Source organism: Penicillium concentricum (genome assembly GCF_028827145.1).
Source record: "Penicillium concentricum strain IBT 3081 chromosome Unknown utg000002l_segment0_segment0, whole genome shotgun sequence".
NCBI classification, from domain to species: Eukaryota; Fungi; Ascomycota; class Eurotiomycetes; order Eurotiales; family Aspergillaceae; genus Penicillium; species Penicillium concentricum.
The window spans coordinates 8483076-8499518 of NW_026622755.1; the positions used below are offsets into that span (position 1 = coordinate 8483076).

At 50.7% G+C, this 16443-nt stretch overlaps 7 protein-coding genes across 7 annotated transcripts; 1 reads left to right on the forward strand and 6 right to left on the reverse strand.

Moving 5' to 3' along the window:
• Positions 1–28: 28 nt before the first annotated feature.
• On the reverse strand, positions 29–1580 carry N7517_006951 (putative toxin biosynthesis protein; the record flags this gene model as incomplete). The annotated part of the gene is made up of 4 exons (XM_056724681.1): positions 29–917; positions 972–1080; positions 1135–1273; positions 1389–1580. The coding sequence occupies 4 exons, from the start codon at positions 1578–1580 to the stop codon at positions 29–31; spliced, it is 1329 nt and encodes a 442-aa protein (XP_056580931.1).
• A 473-nt stretch (positions 1581–2053) lies between these two features.
• On the reverse strand, positions 2054–4522 carry N7517_006952 (guanine nucleotide exchange factor VPS9; the record flags this gene model as incomplete). Its single annotated transcript, XM_056724682.1, has 4 exons — positions 2054–2099; positions 2167–2825; positions 2877–3130; positions 3187–4522. The coding sequence occupies 4 exons, from the start codon at positions 4520–4522 to the stop codon at positions 2054–2056; spliced, it is 2295 nt and encodes a 764-aa protein (XP_056580932.1).
• Positions 4523–5093: 571 nt separating this feature from the next.
• N7517_006953 (asparagine synthetase domain-containing protein) lies at positions 5094–6902 on the forward strand (the record flags this gene model as incomplete). The annotated part of the gene is made up of 1 exon (XM_056724683.1): positions 5094–6902. One exon carries the CDS (start codon positions 5094–5096, stop codon positions 6900–6902), a length of 1809 nt encoding a protein of 602 aa, XP_056580933.1.
• Positions 6903–8070: 1168 nt separating this feature from the next.
• On the reverse strand, positions 8071–9524 carry cpcA (amino acid starvation-responsive transcription factor GCN4; the record flags this gene model as incomplete). Its single annotated transcript, XM_056724684.1, has 2 exons — positions 8071–9467; positions 9521–9524. 2 exons carry the CDS (start codon positions 9522–9524, stop codon positions 8071–8073), a joined length of 1401 nt encoding a protein of 466 aa, XP_056580934.1.
• A 1467-nt stretch (positions 9525–10991) lies between these two features.
• Positions 10992–11443, reverse strand: N7517_006955 (Major facilitator superfamily domain general substrate transporter; the record flags this gene model as incomplete). The annotated part of the gene is made up of 2 exons (XM_056724685.1): positions 10992–11047; positions 11083–11443. 2 exons carry the CDS (start codon positions 11441–11443, stop codon positions 10992–10994), a joined length of 417 nt encoding a protein of 138 aa, XP_056580935.1.
• A 794-nt stretch (positions 11444–12237) lies between these two features.
• N7517_006956 (Major facilitator superfamily domain general substrate transporter) lies at positions 12238–12498 on the reverse strand (the record flags this gene model as incomplete). Its single annotated transcript, XM_056724686.1, has 1 exon — positions 12238–12498. One exon carries the CDS (start codon positions 12496–12498, stop codon positions 12238–12240), a length of 261 nt encoding a protein of 86 aa, XP_056580936.1.
• Positions 12499–13419: 921 nt separating this feature from the next.
• On the reverse strand, positions 13420–15178 carry N7517_006957 (uncharacterized protein; the record flags this gene model as incomplete). The annotated part of the gene is made up of 3 exons (XM_056724687.1): positions 13420–14646; positions 14700–14898; positions 14961–15178. 3 exons carry the CDS (start codon positions 15176–15178, stop codon positions 13420–13422), a joined length of 1644 nt encoding a protein of 547 aa, XP_056580937.1.
• Positions 15179–16443: the final 1265 nt, after the last annotated feature.

The following is a 16443-nucleotide window of genomic DNA, read 5'->3' on the forward strand; positions in this document are numbered from 1 at the left end:
AGAAAGCCAGACGGGTATGCAAAACCGCTTACAGCTTCGACTCCCCATTCTGCACCTTCTTCGGCCTTCGCTCCGGTGCAGGAACATTCTTCAGCCACTCCGCATCAACAGTAACCTTCTCAATCTTCGACTTTTGACTCCAAGCCGCGCGGAAACTCTCCTCCTCAGCGCGCCAGCGGCGGATCTCAGGCGTAAGCCAAGAAACTGCCGCATCAGCACACTCATTCACAGCCTCCTGGGCAAGAAGATGACCAGCCTCCTCGAAGAGAACATCACGCACACGGCCTGCAGAAACACCGCCACTACCGCCCAGCCCAGTGCCGGTGTTGGCGAGCTTATCGGCGCGCATGGCGGGGTTACACATATCCGACTTGCCGGCGAAGATGTACAGCACGCTGGGGCGCAGGAATGGGAGCTGGGAGAAGACACGGGCTGGCTCTGGACGGTAGAAGGGGTAGGTGTGTGGGTGAGTTGCGTCTAGATCTGGGTGTGTTACGCGGTTGATAGGATTGGTGCTGTTCAGGGGGTGCGTGTAATTTGGCCGCGAGAAGGTGAACACTTCTTGATGCAGTGTGGTTCGGAGGGTTACCGGGGGCCCGGCGGCTTTGTCTGTCGGGGTCTTAGGGTCTATTGGGTGGATGGGTGTTGGGAGGTCGCGCAGGCCGTGCTCAATCCAGCGAGATAGCACTCGTGGGTCCCAGGTTTGATAGAAGGGGCTGCGGCGGAACCCTTCTGCAGCGGCTTGGCGAGAGGGCCAAATATCGCGCCGGTGAGTTGATAGTTGGGTTGTTTTGGCGATCTCGCGCTTATTTACCTGAAGCATGAGACCGTCTAGTTGCGTGGTTTGGCGTTGGATCACTGGGTCCAGGAGGACCAATGTGTGGATGAGCCGGGGGTGCATTAGGCACAGTTGTGTGCTAGAGGGCATATTAGCTAGCTGCTGTGTGAATGTTCTGGTTATTGAAACTTACAGATGAGCACCTCCCATACTATGTCCAATGCCAACGATAGGCCGAGGCATTTCAGCCCGCTTGACATTGACTAGGTGGAGGAGATCTCGGGGGTGGTCGAACCAACTAGCTGTAATAAAGTTAGCATCACAATTGCTTCTCATAAGACTTTCACATTACATACGATCATTTCCAAGGGAGTCTTCATTGATCACGCCGCTCTGGCCTTGCTGCGCCACGTCGGCCATCCAGATACTGCGAATGCGTATCCCATTCTGCTTGGAACGAGCATGGATTTCCTCCCAAAGGGGTTCATATAGTTCCTGCGAGAAACGATCAGTACATCGTCGATTCTATGCTTCAAATGCCATCGCGATGCGCGCGCAGCTCCAAAAGCGGGTCTGGCGGCTCTGGACCTCGGCACTTTGTATCTCATACCTTGGGGAAGCCATTCGCGTGGGCAGCAAGGATAGTAATATCACCTGGTTGCGGATTGGGATTATCTAGTGGGATATATTGTTTCACAGCCAGATGTAAGGGCTCTTCTTGGTCGTTGGCGGTGGCTCCGGGATACTCCCTGATGTGCTGAGTGGGCACGACATGCTCAACGATACGGAAAGGGGATGCCATGGTGTACAATGCTGCCCTTTGAGAGAGAAGAGATTGTATTTATTCCAGTTCGGAATTATTATAAGATGTAAGGGATGGACTTGATAAAATTCCGAGAGACCGCGGTTTTGCGGGGAAACAAGCCGAGGATCTTGGGGTTTGAGGCATTCGCCTCTATTCAACTGCCGATATCTCCGTTTTCATAACAGCTTATACTAGCTGCATATAAATATGTAAATTCAATTAAATAGCATACTTAGGTCTTGCAGCTGCAATAATTAATAGTTACGGTTGGTTTGAGCGATAGATCGGATATCCAAGCTATACCCTACCCTCTGTCAACTGAAGGAGGCTATAAGTTATCTTTTTATAGCAAAAGACATCTCTAAGGTTTATTTTGTCTTAAGTCAAAGACAAGAGAGACAGCATTGCCACTAAGACTGTTCCTGACATGATATTCCCGAACAAGCAAAGATGCTACATTATTCTATATACTACTCTGCACTGAGAGCAAGACAAGCATCAACAGCTAGACCAACCCTACAAGGAATAGTTAGTCGAGGCTCAATAGAACATTCAAACATCCGCAGGGATAGAAAGTACTCACCTCCCCTCTTTCATCTTAACGACGTCATCAATAAGTTCACGATCTAGGTTGGGAAACATGTTCGAAAGTGTCTCGACAACATTATTATGCTCAGCACGCTGGATGCGGCGCGCCTCCGCATCTTCAGCACTGGCCTGGCGCGCAGCGGCGTCCTGGGCGTCGAGCACACGGGTTAGATTCTTCTTCGCGGAGGTTCCGCTACCGCGGGTGGAGTGGGCGCGCTCATCACCTGACCGTCGGCCGTCCTCGCTGCTTGCGCGAGGGGGCTGGTAGACGTTCGGGGTGAGACGAGGCGGAGCAACACCAGGTTGGGGCGTCGGGACAGGCTGGGGGCGTTCTTGAGAAGCGGCAGAACCTGAGTCTGGGTCGTCGGAGAAGATGCGGCCGATGGTGGAGAGGGGTTTTTGAATTGTGCGTAGTAGTCCTGCGACTGGAGCGGAGGTGTCGTCGTCACTGGATTGGGTAGTTTCTTTGCGGCTTGATCCGGCCTGGGGCTGAGATGGAGGGGGTTGGGTGGAGGGTTTTTCTTCAAGGCTTTCGGATTCGCGGTTTTGTTCTGCAATAGCGGACACGGCGGCTTCGACGTTGCGTTCGAAATCCTCGTCGCTGACAGTTAAACTTGTGCGGTCGAGGCTCTCAATGAATTGGATGGCTCCAGACTAAGAGAGGTCAGTTTTTGATATCTAGGGCAGTATGGAAGTCAAACATACCAACGATGAGATGTAATACCCTGCCTCGCCGCCAAGTTTGTCCTGATTGCGGAAGCGAAGAATGTATTGAATATTAGAAACGAGATGGTCAGGGTTTGCATGCAAAACCACATAGATCAGGAGGGGGATAAAAGAGTCGGCGGATGTGTCGCCCTTTTTGGAATTCTTTAATAGACCAAAGATGACTTTGCAGCAGTTCAAAATGCAAATGACTTTATCTCGAGGAGCCCGGTAGCCATTGATTTTTGATATTTCTGTTAAGCAAAGTCAGCAAGTTGGAAAACTTCCCAAGATAGCTCATAGTACATACCTTGCTGTGCCAGGTTCAAGAAACGGCGTCCACCGCCGCTGACAGTTGGGATGTCCAGATGCGTTTCGTTGACCCAGCTGTAAATCCGAATCTTCTGGGCCAGTATATCGTCTCGCTCAATGTCCTCCTGATGCTGCCCACGTCGCCACGGGCCATGAAGCCTCTCTAGCTCTCTCCGTCGGCTCCGACTAGCGCTTCTAGGTATTGTTGGCGGAGCTGGAATAGCTGGGGCGAAAGTCTGCGAATACAGGCGGTTCATAACAAGTTTCTCCATGCCTTCCTTGGCGTTATCGAATTCGCTATCCGATACATCTCGCCAGATCTCGCACATGGCCATCTTATTTGTGATAAATGTCAGGAAATCGCTGATGATCTTGACTTGCTCGTGGACCATCCATTGCTTCTTGCCAAACTCCATGAGGAACGACCGCAAAAACTTGGCTACGGGGTCGGCGGTGCGGTGACGCAGCTGCTCTAGGAAGCGGTGGAAATCGAAAGGTTGGTCAGACTCTGGCTCCGGCAGTGGTAGGATCGTCGAGGTGGACGCTCGCCGGTTTGATACCGGCGATTCGGGCTTGTGGGGATGTTGGGATACAGGCTGCTTCTCCGGGGATGTAGCGACCGGAGAACCCGCAGACTCGGTGGAAGGCGCATGGTCCAAACTGGATTTGCGTGGCGGGAAATATGTTGGACCGCCTCGGAATTGCTCAGCAAGCTCGAGCCGTGGAGACATGATCTCTTTTTGGTCGGTGCTCCGCGCGGGGTCCTGGAATTGTCCCATAATACTTTGAATCTCCGGCTGGGAGGCATTATCGTCCCTAGGCCCTTCAACCTGAGCACCTCGTTTATTTTCTGAGTCACTATCACCAGGCACATCTGGAAGCTCTTTCTCGGGGCTGGGGGTCCGGTTTGTATTGATGGGGGGTAGTGTTGGCGGAGTGGTCGTGGAGCTTGCGTTGAGGTTGAGGTAGGCATCGTCCTTCTGGGGCGGAGGAGGCGGAGGAGTTTTTGCGCTGGATGACAGATTGGGTGTCGTTTTTCCTGAGACTGACAGTCCTTCCATCTGCCCCGCAAGTTGTTGCTGCTCAACCTTTGATGGTTGGGCAGCTGTCGTCAAGTTCATCGCGGCGGGATCGGAGAGAGCAACCGCGGCATGTGGCTCCGTTGTCTCTTCTGCACTCATTTGGACCGCTTGACTGCTGTCTGATTTCGCGAGATCGTCCTGTGTTCGGGGTAGGAGATCGGTTGGGGCGGCCGGCGTCTCAGTGGATTCATGGATATGGGGGACGTCTCTCGTCTCGGGACCCGGAGAGGACGGGGGTTCTGTGGCCGACATAAGCTATATTAACATATGCGCCCGGGCAAAAATGATAGATTCAGGGGGTCATAAAGGCTACAAGTATGCTCATGCGGCTCTCTCATGTTGATGTGCGGATCATCATTCAACCGACGTAGTCCGCTTCTTGATTCAGCCTACATCTATGTATGGAGAAATGAATGCCCAGATGGTTTTTGATTTTATATGAGACTGGGATAACAGCAAAAAAAGTATCAACAGGTACAGTATTATGGATTTGGTAGTCAGCAATAGTGATCTATCTATCACCTACATGCAGTTCCAACATGCTCAATCTGTGTACCTTGATAGATACTTGCATGATGCTATTTACCTTTCACTGATCTCAAGATCAGCCCAAATATAGAGACAAATACATTTAACAAGAAGCATCAATGTATGAGTTCAACATCTTACAATCCATTGGAATGCATCAGCTGGACCTCATGGCCCACCTCCTTGGAGATTTATAGACATGACTAACTATAATGCCTCAGGCATCAATATATCCAAAAAAGCCACCAAGCTAACCATCTCAGAATAAACAACACTCCCACCCTGTTTCTCCGCCATGTGTGGGATTTTCTTCTCGTTGAGCTCATCAACACCCACACCATCAACACAGGAAACCTGCACTCTGCTCCAAAAGCGAGGACCAGACAGCTACAAAACTCATACGGCGCAAAAGGATATCAACGCACAGGATGGAGTGTCTGCGCCCCTTATTTATCATCTCACTTTCACATCCACAGTGCTCTCATTGAGAGGCGACCATGTGTACAGACAGCCACTCGTAGATCCCACAACACAGTCCGTGCTCTGCTGGAACGGAGAAGCCTGGAAGATCGATGGGGAGCGCGTCCAAGGCAATGATACTGAACGCGTTTTCAACTTATTTCTACAGGCAGTGGAAAGTGATCAGAATGACTCTGTTGAAAGAATGGCGGAGGCTATTGCAAGTCTCTCTGGGCCATTTGCCTTTGTCTTCTATGATGCGGTCAACTCAAGACTCTTCTACAGCAGGGATTGTCTCGGGAGGCGATCTCTCCTCGAGGGCTTCGATGAAAATGGGAATTTTAAGATCTGCAGCATTTGCGACAGTGCATCGGTGGATTGCTTCAAGGAAGTGGGCACCGAAGGCGTTTGTACGATTGACCTAGCTCGCTATCAAAATCCTTCTTCATCACCCAGGGAGTTGTGCCAAATTGAGATCATGCCATGGAGCTCTGCTGCTTCACCTCCAGCCGATCATATTGTATGTCCTTCATATATTTCCCGGGAGCAGCAACTGACAAAGAGACCAAAGAGAAAATCAATTCCACCCATGAACACATCACTACCAATAGAGCAGCCTCCTGCATTGACAACAGACTCAGTATTCGTCAAGGAGCTCGAGTCAAAACTGCGTCAATCACTCGAATTGAGAATACAGAATGTCCCCGTGCCTCCAGGGTACATTGCAGGCCAAACCGCCAAAACAGCCGTTCTCTTTTCCGGCGGTTTAGACTGCACACTTCTCGCCAGACTGTCTCATGACATTCTCCCCCTGGAGGAACCAATCGACCTCCTCAATGTAGCATTCGAAAATCCCCGAGTGGCAGCAGCCGCAAAAGCGAACCAACAAAAATCCCCCTCCTCAACACCACCCCTCTCTATCTACGAAAACTGCCCAGACCGGATAACCGGCCGGTCCGCTCACATCGAGCTCCAAGCAACCTGTCCAGGCCGCACATGGCGCTTCATCGCCATTGACATCCCCTACGCAGAAACTCTCGCACATCGGGACCAAGTCAAGCGCCTGATGAGACCCCACAACACCGAAATGGACATGTCCATCGCATGCGCCTTGTACTTCGCATCCCGCGGCCAAGGCACAGCCCAAACAAACCCCTTAGCCCAACTCCCAACTCCAGACACCCCATCACCCATCTACACAACCTCCTCCCGCGTCCTCCTCTCCGGCCTGGGCGCCGACGAGCTCTTCGCCGGCTACGGCCGACACAGCGTGGCCTTCAACCGAGGCGGATTCAAAGATCTGATCGCCGAGATCGATCTCGATGTCAGTCGGCTCGGTTCGCGCAATCTCGGTCGCGACGACCGCGTCCTCTCCCACTGGGGCCGCGAGACTCGTTTCCCATTCTTGGACGAGGAGTTTGTGGCTTGGGTTCTGCGGGCGCCTGTGTGGGAGAAGTGCGGGTTCGGACTTCCGGAGATTGATGCTACGGCCGGTATTGATTCTGAGAAGTTGGCGCTGCGGCTTGTTGCTCTGCGGCTGGGCTTGGTGAAGGTCTCTCGTGAGAAGAAGAGGGCTATTCAGTTTGGCGCGAGGACGGCTAAGATGGAGACGGGGAGGTCGAGAGGTACGGATGCTTTGAGCTGAGATGGACTTGTCGCGGATGGATTTCTGCTACATGTTCGTTTTCGAGGCTTCGTGTTTGGTGCACGCATCCCCCATACATCTTCCTACACGTCCATCTACTCTTTCTTTCTCTCCATTGTAGATTCCTCCTTTTCCTTGCACTCTTCTATACTATGACTCTCTTCTCCCCTCTCCGCCACCAGCTATGATGACAGAACATGGAAACAGATACTTCCGAAACATCTACCTCACCCAACAAACCGACCTTCCTTCATTTCAATACACCCAACATCTACAAGTACACCTATCATCTCAGATACCTAACCCCTGCACACCAGAACCCCAAACGCCCCATTTCTCCTAGTGTCTCCCACCCTCTTCCGTTCATCCATAGAGCAACAGCAGTCTTCGGACGGCGCGTAGCTCATGCTGAAAGGAAGCGGGCGAGGCGCGTTTTTAGGGAGGAATGGAGTGCTGTTCGACTTTTTGGTACAGGGAGGGGATTTGGGGTTGGGTGTGAGTGTGGATGGTATGAGATGGAGGGTGGTTGGGGGATCGAGATGTGTTTATGAGGCATTTAAAAGGCAAGTCTGAGCTGGTTAGATTTACACTTTCATTTTCACCTTGAGAAACATGCAGATAGACCATGCTATACTTGGAAGTAGATTGATACCGGGGCTACACATAATATTTAAGAGGTCGAAGTAGAGCACGGTTTACAAGTAAGAATAAGATCTAAAGCAATAGAATTGATTCAAAAATAAGCAAATTCCATATTAAGATAGCCACGAGTCAATCCCTCAAAAGGGAGACAGTCAGAACCGGCCTAACGAAAATAATCGAAAACCAAGTAGGTAAACTAAAGCAGAGCGGAGAAACGAAAATGAGACAGATCAAAAAAAAGAAAAGAAACATAACTGAGGAACATGTCTCGAACTTTTAGAGAATCAGATGAGACGAACCAAATCGCGTTCATCTGATCTCGGTGAGACGTCGGGGCTAGGCTTTACCCATCACCCGCGCCTACCACAATACCCAGAGGGTCATAAACCAAAAACATTGAACAGTGAAACACAAAACATGAAGACTGAATATGCAATCGTTATAATCGTCAGAACCACCAAGTGGGCCATAAGCCAAAGACCAATGTCTCAAAAATTAAGACCAAAATGGGATGAAAGCATCACCATTACTGGTAGGTGTTTTGAATCTGAAGCTGGGCCTTGAGCTTGGCAATCTCCGCGTCACGCTCAGCGATGATCTTCTGAAGATCCTGGATGCGGCGCTCGGAAGTGTACTGGCGTTCCATCTTCTTGGCACGCGACTTGCGAGCCGCCTCGGTGTTGCGAGCGCGCTTGGCGGCAATAGGATCATTGGGATCGAACTCAACAGGCGACAGGTTCTTGCGCGATCGTGCGTTGACACCTGCGACGCTGGAGTGCTTGACTGCACCGGAGGCGGGAACAGGTGACGATGCCATCGATCGCTTTGCGCGAGGGGAGACAGGAGACATGGGAATGGACAGAGCTGGCTTCTTTTCTTCAGTAGAGAAGGCAGCTGCGGCATCCAGGGTAGCGAAGTCAAAGGCATTTAGTGGATCTGACGAGTGATCAAAGAGGGAGGGCCATTCTTCGTGGCCGGCAATATCCATGTCGGTGAACATGGGCGAGGTGTTTTGGCTGAAGTTGCCGGGCGATTCAAAGGATGGAGTGCTCAAGTCGGTGAAGGTGCCAGAGGGAGGAACGGACGCATCCATCATGAGGTCCTTGGGCGAGATGGTGCCAGGAGGACCAGATGCGAAGTCGTTGACCAGACCGAGATCGTTGAACGAGAGCGGCGAATCCATGCTAGCAGGGAAGTCGGCAGAGGGAAGACCGAAAAGATCAACCTCGTGAGCTAGGGTGGGGTTAGCGATGCGCTCGCTAGGATACGGTAAGATGTAGGATAAATTACCTTCCATGAAGTTGGGAGTGGACATGACACGTCTATATGTTTGCGCGTTGTTTTTGTGGTTTTGCTGACCGTTGAAAAGGGGGATGGGAGGGCGGTTGGTGTTTGGAGAATTGGAAGGCACAGATGCCGTAGAACGGTTGTGCGTAAGAGTGGGACGGGACCAATAAGAGGGGGACCGGGCAAGCTGGGTCACTCTGGGGTCTTGGACAGGAGAGCCAGAGAACTGCTGCTGAAGATGCCGGTGCAACTGCAGACTGAAGGAGTGTCGTCGAGGGTTATTCTGCGCCAGGAATGGCTGAAGTGCAGAAGGTCTATGGGTTGTGTTCACGGGCACACGCGAGCGGGGCTGCGGGTGTGGTGTTGCTGATGGATAGAGCACGAAGTCCTCGAGTGCACTGTTGTTGTTCTGGTTGTTCTGATTGTTCTGATTGGAAGCCAAGGGCTGGGACGGGGGTGAGGGAAGCCATGGTTGCTGGTGGTAATCCGTGGTGAACGACGTTAAGTCGATCGGGGCAAAGTTGTTGGGAGAACTCGAGCTACGCGATGCGATGCTGAAGTTCAGAGGTCCAAAAGGAGACTCTGAAGGGGGAAGAGAGGAGATAAAAGGGTTGGTTCTGGTTGAAGAAATAATGTCTGTCTCAGTTGAGATAGACTGGTTGTTGAAAGACGGGGGGCTTATTGGGCACCCATTTTGGCGATAGTGAAGTTGAGTATAGTTTTGGTCAGACAGCAATATGGCGGTGTTATGGTTGTATGGGGTGGATGTGTGTGAAGAAAACAGGTATAAGGAGGAAGGAAAATCAGGCAAACGGGGAGGGGGAACTCAGGCACTTCTTAAGGGCTGTGTGCCCTGGTGCTGACCAATCGGAGTTCCGGAGCCGCACGGGGCTTAGTCGTAGAAGTCACGGGGTGTGAGTCACAAGTGTGATCCGTGGTTTTGATTGGTTACATTGAACAGGCATCCATCCGGTCCACAGTACATGAATAGATACTTACATAGTTGCCTGCATTTCCCTACATCATCGAGGTATCTTTTAAGTACCTGTCTCCACCAACCTCTCCGCGTCTTTTCAAATTGACCAATAATCGTTCGAATTCCTATCCCTCCGGAATATCCAGGCATACATTTTCACTTTTTTACTTTTTACAATTTCTTTTTCTACTCTTTCTCTATTATTATTTTTGAATTTATTTCCCAAATCTTCTTAAACCTATACACTCACATACACTGTAGCGAACTGGGTTTCTCAAAGGGAACAATTCTAGTAACTCCAGATAGTACCGGGGAGGTCCAGCCGTTCTCCATGAGGATGAGGATGTAAAAGGATCCACCGATCTTTTCCTAATTGTGTCCCCGCGGTGGGCGGAGTACATGGGCCCATGTCCTATGAAATGCAAGCATTTCTTTAGTCCTGCCGAAGGGCGTGAAATTGACTTTTTTTGACTTTTCTGTCTGAAGGGTTTTTATTTGTATGCTGCTCAGTATATATAGAGATATGCAAACCAGTTGGAGTGTACGTATACTACTTCCAAGGTTTCAGGGGGAAAAATTGCTTGGGAAGCACCCGTGGACGATATATATTGGTTTACTTCGAAAGTTCTTGGACCAACTATTCTATACGGAGTACTTCTCCGTCCAGATCCAGTTACGGAGTAATTAAAATTAAAAAAAAAAAAAATTTCTTCTCTCTTTTCTTTGATCCTTTGTGGGTTTTCATGGTGCCAACGTACCTCATACTCCGTAAGGGGCCGAGGCTTCGCCGAAATGGGTGCCCGCTGGAAGTCTGCATGTGTGATGGAAAAAGAAATGTCATCATGATGGCCTAGCATAGCTGATCTTGAAGTCTAGACCTCTATCAGCTCTCTTACAATCAATATAGCATTATATTGCTGAATGTTAAACGTAGGTAACCACAATATGAGGCCCTGTGAGAGGTCAATATCATGAGCATCATATATCTCTGCCTAATCGAATGGTGGTTTCCTAAAATGAGATAATTCGGTACGCCAATTCGTCAAAATGTACCCCAGAACACCAACGCATCGCGATGGGGTCGCTAGATCATCAACTACGAGTATTGCTTGCATATATGCAACTAGGGTGGGGCTTTCCCATCTAAGCTTCTGCCGCTCCTTTCGTGCCGCCCATACCGAAGTTCACGACTGCTTCTGCTTAACAGAGCGCCATTCAACCAAAAGACAGGCCAATACGACTGTAAGGTACCAAGTATGAGTCAAGGTCCGATACCACCCAAGACCTCGCCCCACCGCTGTATAAGAACCCCATTCTTAATATCGCCAAGTCCGTGCTCTTCAATATACGTAGGTGTCAACCCTGGTACGACATCTGCCAAACTGGACGACAATTGATTCGTGGACATAACCTGCGCAATGGCGATAAACACCGCTGGGCCCATACTCCGCCCAAATAAGATGACCCGATCCCAAAATTGACACCTGCGGCACTCAACGTTGTCTGAACAGCCGCCTGGGGAGCTTGGAAGCCGATGCCTCCACTGAAGCCCGCGAACCCCGAATATAGGACGATATTGGTTAGGGATGTGTGGAGATCGTACGATGTGATCAAGCCCGCGGCAATTGGCATACATATGGAGCCGAAGATCATCAAGGGGCATAGTAGCCGAACGTGATTCCGATGCCATGAAGAAAGAGTCCGAGCATCATTCCAACGAGGATGGGGATCATCAGGTACTCGCTCTCACTTGGGGTCTGGCAGGATAGGATTGTCAGTGCGTTTTCCTGTACAAATTGGCCATGAAGTCTTACCCGGGATCGAACGACTTGATAGTACGTTGGTAAGTACCACACCAAGACATTTGTCATCGAATTAGTGCACGTCGTGAAGATGAAGCCCGCGATGCCACTTCGGTTTTTGATGATGCCGAAAGGGAGTGCTGCTGATTCTACGCGTGGGTATTGATTGAAGATGAAGCGGCGAGGAGCATACCAAATACAACGAACAATGCAGTCACTTTCCTATCTGACCATGGATACTTTGTCCCCGCGCAAGATAGCGCAACGAAGAGCGCTGTCAGGGATGGGATAAACAAGCAATTGCTGACGAGATCCAGCTCTCTGGTTTTCTGATTCAGTGTCAGGTCGTCCTCCTGACGGGTTCTTGGGTCCGAGAAGAGAAAGAACGTGGTCAACAGCGATAGAACGCTAATAGGAAGGTTAATCCTACGAAGAAGTCGTGTTAAACTACCATAACCATGTCTGTGACTAGAAAAGCATACCAGAAACACCATCTCCACCCCAAGGACTGCGTCAATGCACCACCTACTATAGGCGCCGCAATGATCGCAAGCGATTCCACACACGCCATGAACCCCGAAAACCCGAATTGGAACGCGCAGGTGCAGAGTCGAAAGGCAGACGAGTATCATCCCACGTGAGCGACAGTGTGGAAGGGGTTAGTGGTGCTCGGCACGGGTGTGGCGACGATGTTGGCGTCCAGGCCTCCGAAGATAAGGACCACACATAGTGAGATGATGGTGAACCAGAATTTGGGGCCTGTTGGGTAGTTTGGCTCTGTGTTTGGGCTAGATTCAATGTTGAGAGGTTCAATTATTGATTCCGAGGCCGTAGGTGGTTGATTTTGCTGGTGCTCCAGGGAAAGGACATCTGTGGTTGAAGGCATCATTGTACGAGACTCTCGAGGATTGGCACATGGCAAGAAAATAAAAGAATAGAAGAGTCACCACTGTCATACACTTGTACATCTCGGGATGTGTGGGGCCAACTCCGAGGATCTGCTCCGGGAGCTGGGACCTGCACATGTGAGAGGTCTGTGTCAGCACACCATGCCGCAGGGCAGGATCCTAACCTGCTCACCATGGCGATACCCAACTATTGATGGAGCTTAAGACTACGTATGATACAATGGAAACAGTTGTAAAGCAAAAACTGAGAGATTCTATTAAGTATTACCTATCGCAAGGTGAGCCACCTCCACCGGTGGGATATAAACCAGCCGTTCGGGACAACAATGGTAGACAACATTAGAGGGTCAATTTGGGTTGCAGGAAGAAACAAGTCAAGAGACGAGATCCAAAGATCAAGCAACAAGCAAAAAGAGCACCCATCCTCCCCACAGGGTATCAAACACAAAAGCAAGAAACCAAAAAAAAAAAAAGAAACGGCAGAGTGGTATCAATCTAGTCGGACGACACACCACGTAACGCATAATTGCGTCGCGAATAGAGTCACAATCGCGGGACGCAGGTCGTAAAGGAATGAACCGCAGTCTAAAGGGCTGCTGGCGTCGTTGGCGCCGATGGTATTATTTTTAGAGAAAAAACAGATTAATTGGAAAAAAAGCGACAGCGGGTATCTCATTGCCACCATCTCGGGTCCAGGCCCAAAATAAGGGGGACAGTGGACTACCGAAGACAGCGACAGTGGCGAGGGAAAAAAAACAAAAAACAAACAACTGGAGCGCAGTGATATCAAATTTGCACCTTTAGGTCTCAATTAAACCGTCAGGGATATCGCGAGCGGGCGATGGATAGGACATGTCCCACCACCGTTCAAACTCCACGACAGGTCTCCGAGGAGTCGCACTTCATGCGGTAGCCTGAACAGGGGTGGCGACGGCAACGTTGACATTCTTGGAGTCCTGGGCAGTCTCGACGGCCTTGGGGGTCTCCTCAACGACAGCGGGTGCCTCCTCGGTGGCAGTCTCCTTGGCAGGAACAGCAGGGGCCTCCTCGGCGGCATCAGTCTTGGCCTCGGTCTCAGCGGCAGCAACCTCCTCCTTGTCGAGCTTGACAGCCTTGCTAGGCTTGCGGAAAAGACCGCCAAGCTTGTTGGACTTGGCCTTGGTCTCCTTGGCCTCACCATCAGTGACCTCGTTGTCAGAGGAGTCAGCCTTCTTCTCCTTCTTCATGCCAAGGTTGCCGAAGAACGAAGTGCGGCGCTTCTCCTTGGGGGTGGAGACGGCCTCGGCGGCGGGAGTCTCGGCGGCGGGGGTCTCCACAGCCTCAGCGGGGGCAGTGACAGCCTCGGCTTCGATAGGCTTGACAGCGGCCTCCTCGACGGGGTTCTCGAGCTGAGGGGCGGTGCTAGCAACAGGAGTCTCCTCGACAGCGGGGGTGGTGGCCTCCTTCTCGGACTTCTCCTGAGAGGGGCTGGCGACCTTCTGGAAGAAGTTGCCGAAGATGGAAGCACGCTTGGCCTTCTTCTCGGCCTTCTTCTCATCCTTGGCCTCCTCCTTGACGGCTTCGGTAGTCTCAGCAGGGGTCTCGACAGTAGGCTCGACAACCTCAGCGGGGGCAGCAGTCTCAGTCTCAGCAACGACGGGGGCAGCAGCCTCAACGGTGGGCTCGGCGGTAGGCTCAGCAGCCTTGGTCTCCTCAGCAGCGGGAGTCTCTTCCTTCTTCTCCTCGGCATCCTTCTTGCCTAGGAGGGAACCGAAGATGCTGGTGCGCTTGCGGGATTGGGAACGGCTCTTGGAGGCGGTCTTCTCCTCCTTCTTCTCCTCCTTCTTCTCCTCCTTGGGCTCCTCCTGAGCGGCCTCGGCAGCCACAACGGGGGACTCCTCCTTCTTCTCCTCGGGCTTCTTGGCGGCAACAACAACGGCAGGCTTGGTCAGCTTCTCGAGCTCAGCCTTATAACCCTCGCTGGAGGTGATGGTCTCCTTCTCAGCCTTGGCTTCAGTAGCCTTGGCCTCGATGGCGACAACCCAGCTGTCACGCTCAGCGGCGCTGGAGGCCTGGAAGGTGTGCTTGTGACCAGCAATCTTGAAGAGGAACTCGCTGGTACCCTCCTTGGTCACATCAGAGACATCGGCCTATTCAACATGTTAGTTGTCATCGCATCGCGCAGTCGCTAGAAAGCACTTACGAGGTTCAAAATGCCAGCGGGGGTGGCCTTGTCCTCGGCGCGCTTGGTGAAGAAAAGCAGACCCTTGCCGGTCTGGGTGGCCCAGGCGGCGGTGGGGTTGGCGACGACGGCCTTCTCGTTCTGGTGGAAGACGGAGAGGTTCTTGCTCTCAACGGCCTCCTCGTTGAAGTAGAAGAAGCGCTTGGCGAAACGGAAGCCCCTAGAAAAAAGTATACCCGTTAGTCTCTGTTTTTCGCATTCGCGATCTCAGTCGCAACTTACTTGACCAGACCGGGGGCCTTGTAGCCCAAAACACCGTCGGTGGCGGGCTTCACCTCCTCCTTGACAGGCTCAGCCTCGGTGCTCTCAACGACGGGAGTCGCAGTAGGCTCGGTAGTCTCCTTGGGGGCCTCAACAACCTCGGCAGGTGTCTCAACAGCAGTCTCCACGGCAGGGACAACCGCGGGGGTCTCCTCAACAGTCTTCTGGACTTCAGACATGATTAAAATAACTGGGTATTAAAGAAGCAGAGCTTAGAAAGAAAAAAACGGTTGGGTATAGGGTATCTCGAAAAGAAAAGCAAAAGTAAGAGCACAATAGCTCGGGTATCACGAAGTAGGGGGTATTTTGCTTTGTGGGAAGAAAGAAGGGAAGAGAGGAGGGAAAGGGAAGAAAAAGAGTCAGGTTGTTGACCCAAAAATGGAAAGGACCTGCAGGGAGCCCAGAGCTCAGTGGATCCGAGATTAGCTAATGGTACTTCAGGGGTTAATTGTTTTTTTCCTTTTTTTTTTCTATTATTTTCATATTATTTTCATATTATTTCCATATTTTCTTCAAATTTATTCGTTTCACTCGTTTTTTAACTGTTTTTTTTTTTCAATATCTTCAATATCTCAATTTCACTAACCTGGATTATGGATTGTGAAGTTTGACCGAAAAGAGCTCCATCTATATAAAATCCTACGAAGTACAGAGTTCCCTGAGTACCTCGTAAAAATACGAACTTCTTTGTCTAGCATGACGCTAGACCTGAACTGAAATTAGTTAACTTCAAATAGGAGAAAGAAAAACTCTGCAAATCTTGGCTTTGAACAGTATGAAACCATCACACCATGACCTATGATCGGCCATGCAGCTTGAATCAACGGTCCCCTCTAGTATCCCCCTAATTTACCCGTGCAGTTCGGATATCCTTACCGATTTGACCGTCTATGTCAACCCTTCTTTTTGTTTCATGTTCTATTCTATATTGTATAGCAAAGGAAAAAAAACTTGCAATATATCGTCATGGCGGGGTTATTCTCGGAAGGTCATCAGACTGTCAAAAAAGTATAAGCACAATTTCATACTTCCTGGCCCCGTAAGGAGGTTCTATGATTGTTCGGTGGGCCACCGTTGGCGTTCATTCCACATCATTTTCAACACCCGTTACACAGTTCAAGGGGGGAGTTGTCAGAATTACCGAAATGATCTATTCATTATCAAATCAACTGAGCCTTTCGATGATTCTGTCGTATAACTCCGCACAGTCGACAACTCGATCCAAGCTTGCAAGGCTCTTCCTCGGAATGACCATATCGGTACTAGAATATCCCTTTAGAGGGTCATCCCTGTGGTACATGGCCCCCCACCACAAGGCAGCCCGTCATTTTGCTTCCTTCGTCATGATCAGCCTAGCACGGAGTACGAAGTACTACAAAGTACTCAGTACATTTGGACTTTCTCACATTCATCCGTATAGCTTAAGCCAGGTATTGGTTACAAA